The sequence below is a fragment of the Dermacentor albipictus genome, chromosome 7 (assembly GCF_038994185.2).
Source record: "Dermacentor albipictus isolate Rhodes 1998 colony chromosome 7, USDA_Dalb.pri_finalv2, whole genome shotgun sequence".
Lineage (NCBI taxonomy): Eukaryota > Metazoa > Arthropoda > Arachnida > Ixodida > Ixodidae > Dermacentor > Dermacentor albipictus.
Window position 1 is genome coordinate 22,722,519 of NC_091827.1, and position 18,757 is coordinate 22,741,275.

The following is an 18,757-nucleotide window of genomic DNA, read 5'->3' on the forward strand; positions in this document are numbered from 1 at the left end:
GAATCTTCGCTGTCCCATTTGCCTAAAAAAAAAAATGTGACTTCAAGAGTTTAGCGAGAGCATACGGTGCCTTCGGTGGTCGAATAAAAGACGAAGAACTTTTACCTGATGAAAAAACGACAGACATCCGTTCTCTTAGAGTGCATCAAGAAGACTCGTTTATTTTTGACTAGAAGGTACGGGAAAGGGGAGAGAGTAGAGAGAAAGGGAAAGTCGCCATACATTGTGCCGAATAGGCTTTCTTGAACCCCGCACGTGCAAGCAACCCCCTCCAAACTTGAAAGACGCCATCGCACCGTCGGTTGCTGTTCGAAGAAAGCGCCCGCCAATATTTTGCACGCAGTTTGAGGGGTGTCAAGTGTCCAGCGCTTCTGGCACAGTGACCTCAATAGTGCCGTTTTAGGTGGGGCAGTCCTCCTCGCCACATCATCGGCGGCCCCCAGTGCGGGGATTCTTTGGCTCAAGAACGATCTCCCCAGGATGCGCAAACTATTATCGAGCTCATTGCTCCCCAATCTCTAAGGAATACAGCAGCTGTATCGGTCAGTTCACCTCTGTTCCTTCACTTAATAACAATTTGCGGCACCACGCCCTGCCGTCTCTGTCCTTAAATGTTTCCTTAATTCTGGCGGTCTTGCACATGTGGCGTTTCAAGCGGTGTTCCCTCAGGAGCAGCAAAGCTCGATGTCGTTGGGCGGTACATATGTGTCGATCTAAGATCCAATAAGTACTCTTTCCGCCACCGTCGCCAGAAACCATCGACCACGACAGTCCGGTACTTCCAGCGACGTGAGAGATGCATTCCACCGCCAGGAATTTCGTCCGGCAGCAGATGTTGAGGAAGGGTTGTCAACTTTCTTCCGACAAGAAGGTGCGCCGGTGACAGTGGCTCTGGCTCTTGAGCATCATCATATATGAAAGTCAAAGGGCGTGAGTTGATCACCGTCTCCATCTCATAAAGAACGGTGGTCAGTTGTTCGAAACTCAAGCTGCTCCGACCTAACACCTTTCGCAACGCTATTTTCACAGATCACACCATCTACTTCCAGAATCCGCCCCAGAAAGCTGCCCGTTATACAATAAACTTCCATCTGATCTGGTTTCCAGCGAAGTATGACTGCAATTCTTCGAGTTGCAAGAGCGCGAACATGGCCTTTAGATCCCATGCTGCATGTTTGAATGTGAGCGCGTTGTCCGACCGTCGAGGAGGTTCCACGGCGTGCCACAAAGCGTTTAAAGGCCAAGAGGAAGGCTGTAGCCGACAGGTCGCTGACGAGCTCAAGGTGGACGGCTAGTGTCACAGCACAGGTCAAAATAGCGATGTAGCATCTTTTGTTGTCGCGTCACTGTTGACGATGAAGGGCCCTGCAAAATCGATGCCCACGATGCCGAACGTGTTTCCTTTTGATATTCTGTCAGCTGGAAGTGGTGCTACTGGTTGCGTAGCTGGAGGGCAACTTTCTGACAGACGAGGCACTGCTTTATAACTTTCTTTACGGTCTGATAATTCAAGACGATTCTCGCAGCTGTGCTAGAGTCTCGCGTACATCCGTGTGCAGCATTCTCAAGTGTTCCTTCCGTATGAGCAGTCACGTGAGGGGGTGATTGCGACGGAGAACGACGGGATGCTAAGTCTCTTCGTTGTTATCACTGAATTGCAAGCGTGCACCAACTGGCATGAGGCTCTCTTTGTCGAAGTACGGGATAAAAGGTAAAACAAAGGAACTCTTGGCAGAGGTCTTCGATTATTCAGGTTTGAAAGGTCATCGCTGGACGCATCTCTTAAAGTTTTAGCCAACCAGTATCTTTCGACGCGGATCACTTCTTCAGCTCCTAATGGGACGATTGTCTTTCCTTCTTTGTTGTGGCAGTTGTCGACAAAGTGGCGGACCCACGCGGTTACTCGCACGACTCTGCTGAATGAACTATAATTCTCAACATTGAGAATTGCCATGGATGACGAGGATACTATGGGCATCACCGTCACCTTTCGCTCTTTCATTTGGCACTCCCCAACGTTCGAGCTCGGGTCCTTATTGTTGGCCAATGCGTGTCATCCTCCTGAAGCCAACGGGGTCCTCTCCAACACAACTCGCTTTCCCGCAGGGCTGATGGGAGAATGCCTCGGGTGATTAGGTCAGCGGGGCTGTCTGAACTTAGGCAGTGTTTGCAATCCTTGAGATCTGTCAGAGCTTGCAATCCTGAGACTCGATTTGCTACGAAAGGCTTCAATCTGGCAGCGTTTCCCTTGATCCAGTACATAGCTACGGAAGAGTCAGTTCAGAGGGTAGTAGCAACGTTCTTCAGATCCAAGGTCTTGGTTACGTAATGGCATAGCGGCGCACCAACAAGGGCTCCCAACAGCTCCAATCGGGGTTGCGAGAGGCATCTCAAAAGAGTCAGTCTTGATTTGGCCATGACCAAGCTTACATTTATTAGTCCGAACGGAGACTTGGTCACGATATATGCGACAACACCAGAGGCCTTCGGGCTTGCGTCACAGAAAATGTGTGCCACTTTCTCCGTATCATCACTTCTTAGGCCTGCCGCTATCTGTCTTGGAACGGATACTCCAATGCATGAAAGCTCCTTACACCAGCAGTCGCACTCAGGCTGCAATGTTTCAGGCAAAGATATCGTCCCAACCAATTCCGAACTCCCACAACTTCTGGGACATTAACTTTACACATAATGTTGTGGGAGCAATAAATCCAAAAGGGTCGAAAACTCTTGCCGAGGCCTGCAGCACAAATCTCTTGTTGTCGGCGCTTGCGGAGAGGAGGCCGATGAGTGAAGTTAGGTTGTATTCTAAGTGGTCAGTCTGAGCATTTCAACCAACTCCCAAAAGCTTTGTAGCTGCAGTATATCCATCATCAGCGTTCGTTCGTTCCACATTGCCATTCTCCATGAAGTTTACGAGATCACGTTCGTTCAATATCCACTTGTGTAGCCGCATCCCTGCTGGAGACAATATAAATTTTTATTCCTGGCACAAGACTTTACCCTTGTAAAGGCTGTCAACCCCAGTTACAAGGTCATCTACGTAAAAATGCTTGCGCTGGATACCGCAGTCTCAGCATACTGTTCCGGCAGGCCTTCAAGATGATGTTGCAACGTTGCAGACAAGAGAAATAGGCTCGACGTGACACCGTACGGCACTCGAGTAGTCCAACAGGTCACCACAGCTGGAAGTTCTTCCCCTTTCTTTGGGGTCATAGCGTACCAGAGGAACTACACAGCGTTCCAATCGCCCTCTGATAGGGAGATTTGGAGAAAGGCCTTTTCAATATCCGCAACGATGGCAATGTTGTAAGTGCGGAATTTGATCAGCAGATCAATGAGCTCAGGGTTTAGGTTAGGGCCACTTTCCAAAACATTGTTCAGTGAGAGGCACTTTTTGGCACTTAATGATGCATCGAATACTACCCTCAGTTTCGTCGCCTGGCTTTCGTGATGAGCAATTGCGTCATGTGGCATATAGTACGCCGGACCTTCCGACGTGTCGTAATTCTTGCTGGCTGGCTCTGCATAGCCCTTTTCTATGTAATCTCTTATGGAGGCGTCGTACTCCCTAATAAACGAATCTCCTTTCACGAGGCGCATTGTATGTGCTCTAAGACGCCTTGCTGCGCACTCGTAGTTGTCGCTAAGCTCGTTAACCATCGAATTCCAAGAAAACGACAACTTATAGCTGCCATTCTAAAAGTTAATGGTTTCTTTATATCGCTGAAGGAAGGCGTCCTGGTGAGGAACAGGCTCATGTTCCTCGATACCGATGTGCTCGAGCTCCCAGAAAGACTTTAGCTGGGCTGATATTTCCTTGTCAATTTGTTAACTCCCTTCTATACGCATCACGCCAGGAGCCGAGAAGCAGATTCCTGTTGACTTCATTGTGCCGGCCTTGGCCTGGACTGTCCATCTGAATACAGTCTCCACTGCCATCAATTTGGAGCTGAGACGTACGCTTAGTGGATCCCGCGATGATTTCCCAGTAATGATGGGCGCCTATCAAAAGGCCAATATTTTCAATGCGTGGTCAGCAAGACTCCAGAAGCAGTGGAGTGTACGATTCCTCCAAGCGCCACAAAATGGTAATCGCCATTAAATACATCAGGAGTCCTAAATAAAGGATGGCTTACTAAATGAACTTAAAAATGACAGCGCTGTGCTGCTCCTTATTGAACCGAGTTTTAACTATACGCTGCCGAGAAATGTTGCGGTGAGGCAGCTCACGGAACCACTGGGGACGTATTCTGCAACGATCAATTTCGGCTATAGTGTCGCTTCTGCGATGGCATCGCCGTTAGGCGCGCGCTTATTGACTGGTTGAGCATAATCGGATAAGCTGATTCGCTTGTTGAGGCCTACGTCACGCGAACGGTGTCGCCGAAGCGATAGTCGCAGAATATGTCCCCTGCAGTTGTATTGCCAACCCAGCGCCTTGGCAGCTACCATGCACTTCCGAACAGCGGCTTGATGGTCATAGGCAGCATAGCTATTGAGGATGCAGGAAATAGGACTAGATGAGAAGCATTGCCATTTGCGAGTTCCTAATCAAAGGATTCGTTTTTTGCCTGATACTTCCTCTCCCTCCGGCTCGTGCCTGTTATTTGCGCGCAATTGCACGGCAGGAACGCTGGTGATAGCTTGCCGTGCACACAAAGGTCATGAGGGCAGCAGAAGGCCCAACACTGACATGTCCCCGCAGGAGAGCCAATGGAGCAGACCGTGAAGGTGAGACCACTTCGCTTCGCACTTTTCTTCAACAAAGTCTAATGTGCATCTGTCACATCTCCAGAGACCTCTTAACCCAACAAACAATGGTCGACCATTCGCCACGGCAACTGTAAGAGTTCTAGCTCAGGGGAAGGGCGGATGAAAACGTCTCTATTACCCTTTTACTTGCAATTGCAATAAAGCGCTTGCATATTCGGGCTTACCGGCATGCGCCATGTTGTTACGGGTCCTGCGCTGATGGTTTTGCCGCGGGCGGGGCTGCACGGGGCCGAGGTTCTTGCGTGGTTTTGCCGGGCGGGGGGGGGGGGGGTGGAGGCGGTTGTCGACAGCTCGTCTAGGCCCCGGAAGACTGGCCTTGACGACGGAGGTGATGGTCTCCATGCTCCCGCGTGCCGGCTTTGACGTGTTCCTGCGGCACGGGAGCAGCAGCAGCAGCTGGTCGCAGTGGTCCACACCTGGCTGATTTTACGTCGCTGTGGGCGCGTTTTTGTGGGCGCGTTCGGCGCCGCGCGTGTCGAAAACTGCGCGTGCAAACGCGCAACTTCGACCTCTGTCGTTCCAGCACGTGGCTCCTACCCACTACGGGGACTGGTCGGGAATTAGATGGATTATTCAAATATACGATACATGATAAATTTCTTAATATCTTATTAAAGTAATCAGACGTTGTCCATAAGGGGGAAAATAAGCATCCCTGAGCGATCCGAGGCAAATGCATCCGTAGAACACCAGCAACAGAAGCGGAACTTCAGGTGACATAGTCGCGGTGGTGCGGCCGTGTCCACTGCTGGTGAATGAAGCCGACATCCCTTTTAAAGGTGTCGGTCGGGTGAGTTGAGTTGAGTGGTTGTAGGCTACTGGTGGGATTAGCCTTGCAGTTGTTGCTGGCAATTGCTCCACCGTAGTGGCACTTAAGGGGACAGGGTAGGTCCTATTCTAGCCATGCATTTTAGGCTATGTTCCTGACCCTTTTTCTCGTGATCTGCTGGGGTTAGAACATTATTCTTGGTGGCATTGTAATCAGCAATGTTAGGTAGTGAAATTGAACCAGGGTTATTTCTTTTTGAAGATTAGATTTTTTTTCATTTCTTTTACTGGGCCCACCAAATTTTAGAGCCAAAATCTGCAGTAAACAGCCTGTAAACGAAAATTCCCTTCAAGAATATTTATAATCCTGGTTCAGTAGACTTTCTGTAATGTTTGCTCAATACCTGTAAAATGTTATCGCCCTAGCGGTTGTAGTGTCTGAAAAAAGGGGTCAAATGCAGCAAAATTTGGTGTTTTCAGATAATTGGCTTTGAAGTGGAAGAAAGAGCTTTATTGCAATATAGAACTATAGAAACAAATTCTGGCACATTTTTTCAATAGCCACCAGCCTGGTAGTCCCCTCCATCGTCAACACTTTTCTGTGCTAGCTGCATTGTTTTCCGGACCTCCTTAGTTACCAGTCGTGTAGCCCTCTCTGCAAAGTACAGTCGCCGCCGGTCAACTTCGCGCAACCACTGGACTGTAAACCGTCCTGGAGAAACTCGGAATGACCTCAAAATGTCGGCTCGAGCAATACTGCGGTCCTTAAAAGTTAGCACAGCATCCATTGTCGCCATTTTCAGCCTCTTGAGGCCAAGAAAGACATTCTTCGGAGCGTGCTCCCATACAACCTTGTTGAACGCCTCATTCGCGTTCCGACTTTTTCCATGGTGACATTTCTGCAGAAGCTCACGCTTTGAGAGCTGCTGAAACACCGGCGTTCTCCTTTGAGCGTTCCGCCGAGCGCGAAAGCTTCGGTGCAGACGCTGACGTGGTGGCTGCGGCGCCCACTCCTCGATTGTGTTGCGGAGAATTGGCGTCATTGGAGGTCGACTTATGCCGGTTTCCGTGGAAGAGACGTTTTTTTAAAGCACGTCTTTGGCTTTGTCATTGCATTACCGCTAAATAACCAGCACCAAAGTATAAATAAATTCGATTGTCCGCAAAAACACGTCAAAGCAAGAGCAAAACGCCGCGCATTGCGAGTAATCCTGCTGCGTCTTAGCATTCGTTTGGCTAAGTGAAACTTGCTAGCTAGGTTTTCACTGTTGCCAGATGAGTGACAGCCATTCCGCCAAAACGTGACAAAAAATAGGCGGTGAAAACAAAATTTTTTTTCGGTTTAGGAGAGGCAAGGTCCCGAGCATGTGTCTAAGGGGGCGTGGCTGGATACTGCCTAGGTTTCGAAAAATGTTGATTTTGAGGTAAATATTTCGCGTACGCGCAAATGAAACACTGGGCCATGTTAAGGAAAGAATAGAGATTTTAAATTACACAAAAACAAAAAATCGATTTTTTTCGGAAAATTTGCCTACCCTGTTCCTTAACATCAGGCGTCCCACAAATTATATTTATTAACGATCTCCCATTGCACGCATCTTGCCAAATCAGAATGTTTGCTGACGACTGCGTTATATACTGCCGAGTAATAAACGCTGCGGATAAAGAAGCCCTCCAACCGGATATTAGCCACATCCAACAATGGTGACAAGACTGACTCAAGATGCTTAACCCTAGCAAGTTCAAGCTTCTTCCATTACCCGTCGACACAAGTTTCATGCCTTTTTATACAATATCGCAAACGGGATCGTACAATCCGTATCGTCTTTCAAATTGTTAGGCATAAAAGTATTAAATGACATAACGCAGAATTAACACATAAACAACGCGATATCATCAGCTAGCAATACACTGCCATTTCGTAAACTCATCTTCGCCTCGCCCCAAATCCCTTACACTTGCTTGCTTACAAGGCACTCATTCAACCTAAACTAGAAAATGCACTAGCCATATAGAACCAGCATCGTGTTAGTCTCATAAACGACCTAGAAGCAGACAAAAATCGTGCTACAAGCTTCATACATTCTTCTTATTCGTATGACGTCAGTGTTTCAGCTCTGAAAACTAAATCTGCCTTAACGCCTCTCTCAGTTTGCCGTCACATAGCCACCCTATTAGTTTGTCACAAGTTCTATTGCTTATCACTCAATCATGCACCTTACACCATGCGAGCATCAGACACTTCAGACCGCCCCAAGTACAACTGTCAAGTTTTTCGTCCGCGTGCTCGAATTGTAACGTTTTCAGCTTCCTTGTTCCCACGTGCAGCTAAAGATTAGAGCGGCCATGCCCAACATGTCATAGAGATTATCTGTGCATTATAATTCGTTGAAAATTTCAATAACGTATTTCGTATATAAACACATGTGGCATTATTAATGCTTTTTTTTTTTTTTTACCTGATTGCACCCCATATGTAATACGCCCTCGGGGGGTCTTCACGGAAAGAAGATGGAATAAAATGAAATGCATCCTTATGTGTGTATCGTGTATAACACAAGCATTTCTCACCCTAATGGTGCCGTTGCCAAGCACCTCTTCTTCTGTCTGCCAACTAGTTGTCGCGACCAGGCGGCCGCTCGCCGGGTGCCGCCCGGCCTCGACAACGTGGATGAAGCCTCCTGGCGGCGGGTAGCTGAACCCTAGGCCCCAATGGTAGAAGGCATTGTCCTGGTTGACAACGCTGGATGTGACCATGGTTGCGATAGACGCGCCAACGCCCACCGCACCAGACAGCTTCGTTTGGAGCACGTCGACCCTTGTCAGGAGAGCTCCCGGAACTTCCGAGTCGGAGGAGAGATCAAGGTACCGAAATTTAATAATGTACTGTCTCAAATCTAGACTTCCACTTTCGAGAGTGTCACTGACTATGCGGTCTCGCCCTGAAGCACTTTTTCAAATAATAATCGTTAACTACGATTTACTTCAAACCATAAAATCTAGTTGTTGAGCAAGCACTTTCCTGACACATACTCATTGCATCCGAAGGAGCATTATCAGGTTCGGAGACGAATAGGCGGAACAGTTATTGCGCTGGCATTGCTAACAGCATTAACATAGAGATAAGAAACACTCCGAATTTTATTCGCGCCAAGATTTTACTGAAGAATGACAAACACCGCTGGGGATTACTGAAAACGTTGTAACTGTCCATCTACAGTCGCAGGCGTTATCAGTATTTGCTGTCGTCTTGCTAGCTACTTATCCACAATGCACGCCTACGTTCCAGACAACTTGTATATATCGCACATAACAACTTGTCAAATAGCAGCGTTTTCTTGCTCAAAATCAGCAAGCAGACATAAACTGAAATATAGAATCTGCTGTTTTGTTCTGTTCACGCAGTTAGACGTGTGGAACCTTTCTAAACATATTAAACCTGAATCAAAAACTTTATAGGTAAATACCTGTCACTTTGCGAGTTCACAAACTCACCAAAGATAGTTTCCACATTCTTTAAACGATTTATAGTCTTAAACAGAGCCACAGCTTCCGCAGTCATTAAATACATACTCCGTCCAACTCGACGTCACCAGCATAGGCGTTCTCTCGGTAAAAGGCAGCAAGCCGTTTACCTTTCGAAGCATTGCATTCGTCGATCTTGCGGTTGCGTGCCTGCAGAACTTTTATAGGACCAACCATGTCATGTAGTCCTTTCAGGAGATAGTCACATTTACCTCAGCAACGTAGGCAATCAGCATCTGCACTGTCTTCACGCAACACCTGACCTTCCAGGTGGCCTGCTCTTGGTGATACAATATTGCACTGCGCGCTGGCATCTACGACAACCTGCGGAAGGCCATTACCACGCGCGAAGGGATCCCTCTGCCTGCCTGTACTTGTATGATAGATCGTAGTTCCAGGGGCTCGCAGTACTCGTCTCCTGCTACGCACCCTGTACAACGCTAGCTGACTGATTTATCTCACCGTGACGCTTGAAGGACAACACCGTGACGACCACCTCAGCCCCCTGTTCCCCATAGGCAGCGCTCCACATCTATGAGGCGCCTGACTCACAGCCCTACAACGCTACTACAAAGAACCATGACGCAAATAAAAGCGCCGCGGCAACACCCTGTCGCCGAATGCAAAGTTTATTGCATGTTAGGGATTCACCACAACTTGTCACATCGCCCTCAGCATGCTTCCGTTTGGTACACGGCGGAGACAGAACACCCGTAAAATGGACAAGGCAGCAGTGACCTTCGCCCTTTTGCTTGAGATAGCAATTATATGGATAATCTAGGCGTACTTTTGCCGTCGCTGTCGCCATCGCTCCGTGTAGACTCCGAGGCCGACAACACCGTCGCAGTTCGAATGAAACGACGCTAGGGAAGCCGACAACAGTGGCTCTACCTTGAGCGCAGGAGAGAGGAAAGCGGAGAGCCAACGCGCAGTTCCGCCCTGCGAAAAGCCGGAGGGGGGGGGGGAGGGGGGGGGGGGGAGAGCGGTGGCGCTGCGCTTCGCCGCCAACTTAGAGTCACTGGAAAAAATTTTTTCCCAGTGACTCTACCGCCAACTGCGTATATCGCGACCGGACACAAGCGGAACCGACGATTGTGCGGCACAATCCGCGCGCAATTGGGGGCGAGCTCCACCACTGGAAAATTTAGCGCCACCGTCGGCGTGACGTGGCATGAGGGATCCCGTGGACACAGCGGCCGCGTCGGCTGCTTCTGAAGCGAGCTGAAAACGAAAGTTTATAGTCCGACTTGCGCCGCGGTTCCGATTAAGTGGCGAGGCTTTATCGCTTTGGGTGTCTGCTTGACAACATATGAAAGTACTATAATAGGTAGTGGCTGCCTTTGGAGGCGTGCAGCATTAGACTACTGCTCGGTGCCGCAGTGCCGGACGTACGCAACGGAGCCCGGTGTCAGCCTTATTCACACGTAGCCGCAGCGCAAGGAGCTGCGTGAAGCTAGGCTGGCGAAACTTATAACCGACAGACAGCCATCGGCTAAAACTCATGTACGCAGCAAGCACAGACGCGAGGAACATTTCTGCTACGGCGCCGGGACTGCGCGATGTTCGGTGAGTAGCACAAAACGCGCACTGAGACCCTCGCCCGCGACCGCTGCCCGGCTAATGTCATGACGGTTTGAACTATGAACTTGTTGATAATATAGATGCTGGCAAGTTAACTGGAACGGAAAGAGAGCGGTAAGACGCACATTAAAGAAAGGCACGGCATATGGTCATGTTTGTGTTATGAATTAATGCAGATGGATTACGAAAAACAAGCAGAGGGAAATCGCACGCTGAGAAGACCGATAAACATACAGTGCGACGCAACTTGAGAAATAATATTCAAATGTCCAAGAACCTAAAAGACAAAAAAAAAGATTGAATCGTCGCGACGGCACATCACAGTAGCCGTAGCTAGGCGTCGAAGTCTCTATAACGGAATTATTTTTCAACAGTTCTGATAGCGTCGACGCAACAATGGCTGCTAGTGTACTGTCAAATGCTCATATGCTGCGGCCTAAAGCTCACGGCATGGTGCGAAAACGCGCTCACAGCGAAAGCAAAACATGCGCGGACATGCATGCAGACGTGCAGTCGGTCGCTGCGAAACCGTGCGAAATTAGCTTGATTGAGGCTCCATTCTGTTATGCCTCATTTGGTTATACAGACAGCCCACTATAAGAACGTATTTCACATAGTTCACTCTCAGCGTTTGCCAACCTGTCACGCAAGAAGCCGGTTCGGCAGACTCCATCGTGGTGACCGCTCGCAGTGGCGTTCACTGTATACGTATTCGGTAAAGAGATAGCATCTGTAAGCGATTATATGCTTTCAGTTTGCCCAAGATTATTATAGCTACAGTCAAAAACTTCCCTCGTTTTGAGAGTACCCACATAAATGTCCAGGAGGGCTGCCGCGTGGTGTTCTTATTGAGCGCCGTATGCGAAACCTATGAGGAGCGCGCCGCGCGATCCCTCGTACTACGCAAGGGAGGCGCTTCCGACAGATGGCGACTCCGTAACCCCTCGCCGCCAATAGGGAGCCTAGCAGGGGAAAGAAAGTGGGCCGTACGTCTGCCACTGCGCATCAGACACCAGTGCGTGGGAAATTTAGGGAGGCCTACTCCGGCGTCTGCTGTGCATGGTATCGCTCAGCAGACCCTTTCTTGAGAGAGATCTGCGATGGGGACAAAGTACGCCGACTGCTTCCACTCGCCTCTCAATGCAAAGATGCCGTGCACCACTAGACCGTTGTGCACCTTCTAGCCTCGGCCGTCCCAGAATCTTCGCCGTCCCATTTGCCTAAAAAAAAAAAGAAAATTTGACTTCAAGAGTTTAGCGAGAACATACGGTGCCTTCTGTGGTCGAATAAAAGACGAAGAACTTTTACCTGATGGAAAAACGACAGACGTCCGTTCTCTTAGAGTGCATCAAGAAGACTCGGTTTATTTTTGACTACAAGGTACGGGAAAGGGTAGACACTAGAGATAAAGGGAAAGTCACAATACACTTTGCCAAATAGGCTTTCTTGCACCCCGCACGTGCAAGCAACCCACTCCAAACTTGAAAGACGCCATCGCACCAATGTTTGCTATTCGTAGAAACCACCCGCCAATAATTTGCACGCAGTTTGAGGGGTGTCAAGTGTCCAGCGCTACTGCCAGAGTGACCTTAACAGTGCCGTTTTAGGTGGGGCAGTCCTCCTCACCACATCGTCGGCGGCCCCCAGTGCGGGGATCCTTTGGCTCTAGAATGGGGGATATACAACAATCTCCCCCGTTTGAGCAAACTATTATCGAGCTCATTCCTCCCCAATCTCTAAGGGATACAGCAGCTGTATCGGTCGGTTCACCTCTGTTCCCTCACTTAATAACAATTTGCTGGACCACACCCTGCCGTCTCTATCCCTAAATGTTTCCCTAATTCTGTTGGTCTTGCACATGTGGCGTTTCAAGCGGTCTTCCCTCAGGAGCACCAATGCTCGATGTGGTTGGTCGGCACATATGTGTCGATCGGAGCTCCAATAAGTATTCTTTCCTCCACCGTCTCCAGAAACCATCGACCGTGGCAGTCCGGTGCTTCCAGCGTCGTGAGAGATGCATTGCACCGCCAGGAATTTCGTCCGGCAGGAGGTGTGGGGGAAGGGTCTTCAACTTTCTTCCGACAAAAAGGTACGCCAGTGAAAGTGGTGCGGGCTCTTGAGCATCGTCATAAATGAAAGTCAAAGGGCGTGAGTTTATCACCACTTTCATCTCATAAATAACGGTGGTCAATTGTTCGAAACTCAAGCTGCTCCGACCTAACGCCTTTCGCAATGCCATTTTCATAGATCGCACCATCCGCTCCCAGTACCCGCCTCACTAGGCTGCCCGTTCAGCAATAAACTTCCATCTGATCTGGTTTCCGGCGAAGTATGACTGCGATTCCTCGAGTAACAACCTAACAAGTCCGTATAATCGATATCGTCTTTCAAATACCCATCACCGTGTTCTCTAAAGGTCTGAAATAGAATAGGGGGAAAACATAGTAATTTATTCTGGTGGCATTGCTAACAGCATTCACATAAAGACAAACACTCCTAATTGTCTGCGTGCCAAGATTTCACTGAAAATTGGCAAACACTGCTGCGGACTTCTGAAATCGTTGCATCTCTCCATGTGCATTCGCCGTTGACATCAGCATTCGCTGTCGTGTGGGCAGCCATTTATCCACCACGCAGGCGTACGTTCGAGACAACTTATGTATATCGTAGAAGAAGACTTGTCAAATAGTAGCGTTTTCTAGCGCTAAATGAGCAGGCCATCATAAACTGAAAACTACGATCTGCTCTTTTGTTCTGCTCGCGCAGTTAGACGTGTCGAGCTTTTTAAACATCCTAAACTTGCACGAAAACTTCAAACCAACATTGCTGCCTCTTTGCATGTTCAGAAACTCACCAAAATTGGTGCTGCCTGCTTTAAGCAATTCTTCTCTTCAAACACTTTTATCATGTCACAGCATCCCAGGCATCCAGTGTTGCTGCTCCTAAATGCGCCTGTAAAAAAAATTCATCTGGGCCGTCGGTAGAACTGAAGAATTTCTAGAATAAGGCTGCTTGCTCCATCAATGATCGGTTCCATATGGCTTTCTCTACTCACTTTTTTGGCTTAGTCTTTATACTATCCCCTATACCGCCACTACGCGATAAAAAAAAATAAATTATGGGGTTTAACGTGCCAAAACCACTTTTTGATTATGAGGCATGCCGTAGTGGAGGACTCCAGAAATTTCGACCACCTGGGGATCTTTAACGTGTGCCTAAATCTAAGCACACGGGTGTTTTCGCGTTTCGCCCCCATCGAAATGCGGCCGCCGTGGCCGGGATTCGATCCCGCGACCTCGTGCTCAGCAGCCCAACACCATTGCCACTGAGCAACCACGGCGGGTGACCACTACGCGATAGCTCGCTACACTAAGAAATGTTGTCTTCATCTTGTCCGCCTTGAAAGTGTCCTGTCAATTTACATGCAAACATCGATTAAGAGCTAATGATTGCCCCAGTGAAATTTCAATCAGCTGTAGAATATATGCTAGGAATACGCTGGGTCTACAAATAACTGATTTAACGAACAACAAATTACGTTTTAGAGCACCTCGTCGTTTGGTAGCGACAGGGGGGTTTAACGCGAACGGGGACAATGCCACTACACTTTTAGTATTCTTTTGGTTAGGTTGCCTCACTCAGTCCTTCGTTTCACGTCCTAATATGATATGACGTGGTATGCCTACCTTCATTGTATGCAGTAGGCTATCCACAATACTAACCATATAGTAGGTTTCGATGTTGTGTCATACCATCTGTGTCGGTGTTTTAATTGATGCGCTCTAGACATTCTGCGGTCTACACGTACTGCGTCCTCTTTGCTGATGCGTGGCGTTTGTGGGCAGTCAACTCTATCCTCAAACTCCGAATTGTTTGAGCAGGGCTCCGTTAGGGCGGTTGCATTAGAAAGGTGGGCGTGGTGGCTGCGCCACGGAAAAGAGCACTAATCCACTCTTCCCGATAATAGAGGTGCTTGTCACAATCGTCGTTGCATTCCTGCCCAGTCTGACGACAGCGCCGTCGGGTCCATCATCACTCCCTTCGATTCATCCCAGCTGCGATGAAGTTGGGGCTGCTTACGTCCACACCAGCGTCACCGCTGCCCGTGACATGCCCCCACGCATCTATCAAACCCTTGCCGCTACATGGATCACCCAATAGGTCGACATCACCACGTTCATCATGTATAAAACCACAGAAACCGTCAGCGATACGTCGTGGACATGGTGGCTGTGCCACAGAAAATAACGCGAATCCCCTCTTTCTGACAGTTCAGGTTGGTAAGCAGCATAGCCTCTCTTCGAAGACAACTATTCATTACTTCTTCGTGCAGTTACCAAGCCCACAGTGTCTGAGTGCTATTGCTACTGATTGTGTTCACTCCAACTGCACTCTTCTACTGTTGTTATCCAGTGACATTGAATCTAATGCCGGTCCCCATTCTAACACCGTTCTTTCCAAACTGAAGAAAGTTTTCGCCAGCTAATACTCGGCTCATCACAGAGGTTGGCGAACTAAAAGCCACCTTCTAATAACGGAGAAAACCATTTCCAATCTGAACGAGAGAAGGAACGAACTCGAGAATCACTACAAAACCCTTATATAGCTTAGATCAGCCCTTGATTACATCCACACAAACGCCACTCAGACAGCCTGCTTAGTCTCTGCATTTGTAATATGCTTAGATGACGTCGAAAATCGATCGCGACGTAATAATCTATTATTTTGTGGCCTTGAAAGCACTTATATGACTGTAACATGTACCTAAGCGGAAGATATAACCATCGTCACTGGCAGGATCACCATAACATAACTATTGACCCTAAAGAAGTCGAACGCGCACATTGTCTCGGACACCATTGTAAAAGACATGTCGCCGCCAAAGAATAGCTAGATTCAGGTTCCACAAAACTAAACGCACTACATTTTCTCATGCCCCGAAACTAACAAATTCATCTGATAGCGTCCGTGAAGACTTTCCTTGTGTAGTCCAATCCGCGTGCAGTCACCTTGTATCATTCGCCAAATACAAACGTGTTAAGCTTTCACTTCGCTTCAGGACACTACACATCGGCAAAAAACGCTTCGTGTACGATGACTCATCGCAGGCAGTTAGAGAAATACCACAGCAATCGTCTTTCTCTTGATTAGCCAATACCCGTCCTTTTGCGTCAGCAAGCAGCCCTCTTTCGTTTTCATGTAACATTTACTAATATTCGCAATTTAATGACCAAACGAGAACTTCTGCCTAGCATAGTCCCGTTGTCATCAAGAAACAATATGCTGACACAAACCCAAATGGGTCTACCAACGATATCGCTGAAGCTGAAATTGTTGCCGATTTGCCAAATTTTTCAGTTTATTGAACAGATCACATATGTTAATGAGGGGGCGGCGTCTTGATGGCTGCTGGTCCAGGATTATCATGTGCACCAATAAGCATCACATACTACTTGGAGCTAATGTGGCTTCTGTGCATTAATTCACCACACTCCTTTCTAATCAGCTTATGCCATAGCCCTTCTCAAACTCCCCCTGAATTTTTCCCATGGGCTTGCCAACATGCTATACCTACTTACCACATCATTTCCGAATGCAGATATTGTTCTATTCAGTGATTTCAACTACGCAGGGAATAGACTGGCATAATTCTCACTCACAACGAATAAGCTTAGGATGAAGAGATTTTCTCGACGTTTCTGTGATATATAACCTTAATGAACTAGTAACCAGCCCAACACGCATCGTAGACGACTCCAGCAACATTTTAGACTTAATACTGAATACGCATTGCGACAGTTTATCATCCTTTACGTAATTGGAGCCCATTAGCGACCGCAAACATATTCAAGCAGATTTTCCCTTCCACGCCAACCGCCATGAAATACGACAAAAACAATCACTTTGCGTGACAGAGGTAATGACGACGCCATTAATCACAAACTGAGCAACTTTGCTCCCAATTTTCGAAGGCAGTTTTAACCAGAGATTGGTTAGCGACAACTGCTTGATATTTAAGAATAAAATACAGGACCTTCCACAAAGATTTATCCCCACAATAACATTACCTGAAAATCGTTCTATTCCTTGGTTGTCGAAGAGACTAAAAAAAACTCGGCAATAATGAGAAGTGGTTTTATTGCGCTCCTACGCTAAAGGGAAACCTCGAGCCGTAGGAAAAATACTACTCCGCCAAAAAAGAATACTTGAGTACGATCACCGACGCAAAAGAATCTTTAATAGCGACCTGGGGTGCATGTTATGCGATAACGCCAAGACATCTTGGCGCATCATCAACGTTGCACCAACATCCTCAACCGCTTTGGCTAATGCATCGGATCAACCAGTCTTCGACAGAGAATGCGCTGACAGGATCAATATCGCATTTTCTGCAGTTCTCACACAGAAGCGCAACCCGCCTTAATGGATACCACCTACTAATTATACGTCACCGATCAATCATCATAAACATCAGCAGCAACCTGTTTTATGTCGACTACAGGACGAAGGCCTCTCCCTGCGATCTCCAACTACCCATGTCCTGCGGCAATCGATTCCAACTAACGCCCGGGAATTTACTAATTTTATCGCTCCACCTAGTCTTCTGTCGTCCTCGATGGTCCTCGTCCTCGTCCTCGATGTAACCCCAATGGTCAAATGGTTATCTAACCGCAGAACGGTCATCTAAACTGAACCTGAGCATCCCAACCACCCTCTTTCTGTTTCTTAACGTTTTCCTTAGCAATGTTCGTTCCATCGCTCTTTGCACGGTCCTAAACTTGTTCTCAAACTTCTTTTTCAGTCTCCAAGTACCTGCTTCATATGTAAGCATGGGTAAAATGTGCGGATTGTCCACATTCCTTTTCAATGATAATGGTAAGCTTCCAGTCAGGAGCTGGCAATGTCGGCCGTATGCGATCGATCCTATTTTTATTCTGTGGATTTCCTTCTCATGATCAAGGTTCCCTGTGATTAATTGACCTAGGTAAACGTGCTCCTCCCAGACTCTAGAGGCCGATTGGCGATCCTGAACTCTTGTTCCGTTGCTCGGCTATTTATCATTATCATTGTCTTCTGCATATTAATCATCAATCCCACTCTTACACCATCTCTGTTAAAGGGACACTAAAGGTTAAATTTAAGTCAACGTGGACTGTTGAAATACCATCCCAGAAACGTCTAAACGCTTGTTTCATGCGAAGAAGAGACTTATTTGAATAGAAATTGCGTTCGGAGGCGTCCGCGTACCTCTAGCGCAGTTCAAATCGTCCGCCCTTCGATCAAGGAGTGGCAACGTGATAGTCTCATGGTGACGTTGCGCCGTTGGTGAGTAGAACGGTGCTCGCAGACGGCGCTACGGCTTTTCTTCGCAAAACGCAAACGCGCGGCCAAAACAGAGCCAAGACTGAGCCGACAGCAGCGTCAAAACGGAACTATGGTGGCTAGCGGAATGGAAAGCGTGCGACTATAAGCTGGTTGTTTATTTTATGACGCCAACTTTGACGCTCGTTGCAATGAACGACCCGAACAACGACACATTAGCTCGCGATGCTGGGCTCGACTTCAGCGAATTAAGCACTGATGAACGTGACCTTCTGCTGAGGGCTTGCGCTGCCGGCATCGTTGCGCACTACTATGGCGGCAACTGTATGTCATGGCTGTACATATTCGCACATTTGTAAGTTTTGCTTCGTCAAAACCAAATGCCGCACTCGCCGCCCTGTCTTCGACCTGCAGTTATTCTAGCGCTTCGGAGAATGCAGACAAGACCCACGGAACAGCGCTACGGGAAAGCATTGCTTTCAAAGGCACTCCACACGATTGAGTAAGTTGGCGTTGAACTCGTAATCCTCTGGACGAAAGTGCAGCGCGCACGCAACGCGATTTTTCAGCTCTTCGCCAACCTGCTGCAGCAGAGGTACGGCACTTCACCACTTTGATGAGAGAGGTTCACTCGTTGGCACACAGTGATAAGTAACGTTGGATTCGCCGCTGCAACTCCCCTTGGCCAAGTTACGCGGACCATTCGCGCATCTCACGACATCACATGGACGTGGCATTCTCGCTGTTTGTTCCAAATGCAAGCTTCGCGAGCCAGCAGAACCAG

The 18,757-nt window shown here is 48.1% G+C and overlaps 1 protein-coding gene across 2 annotated transcripts in view; it reads right to left on the reverse strand.

Moving 5' to 3' along the window:
- Window positions 1–18,757, reverse strand: part of LOC135915668 (uncharacterized) — a 381,759-nt gene that overhangs the window by 111,859 nt on the left and 251,143 nt on the right. Inside the window, exon 6 of one of the 2 annotated variants that reach the window (XM_070521763.1) lies at window positions 8,230–8,384. The exons of the other annotated variant lie outside the window; for it this stretch is intronic. Within the exon in view, the coding sequence (XP_070377864.1) occupies window positions 8,367–8,384 (18 nt within the window). The 3' untranslated portion in view covers window positions 8,230–8,366. Of the gene's footprint in view, window positions 1–8,229; window positions 8,385–18,757 lie in introns of those variants that run through there. 2 annotated transcript variants of the gene reach the window in all.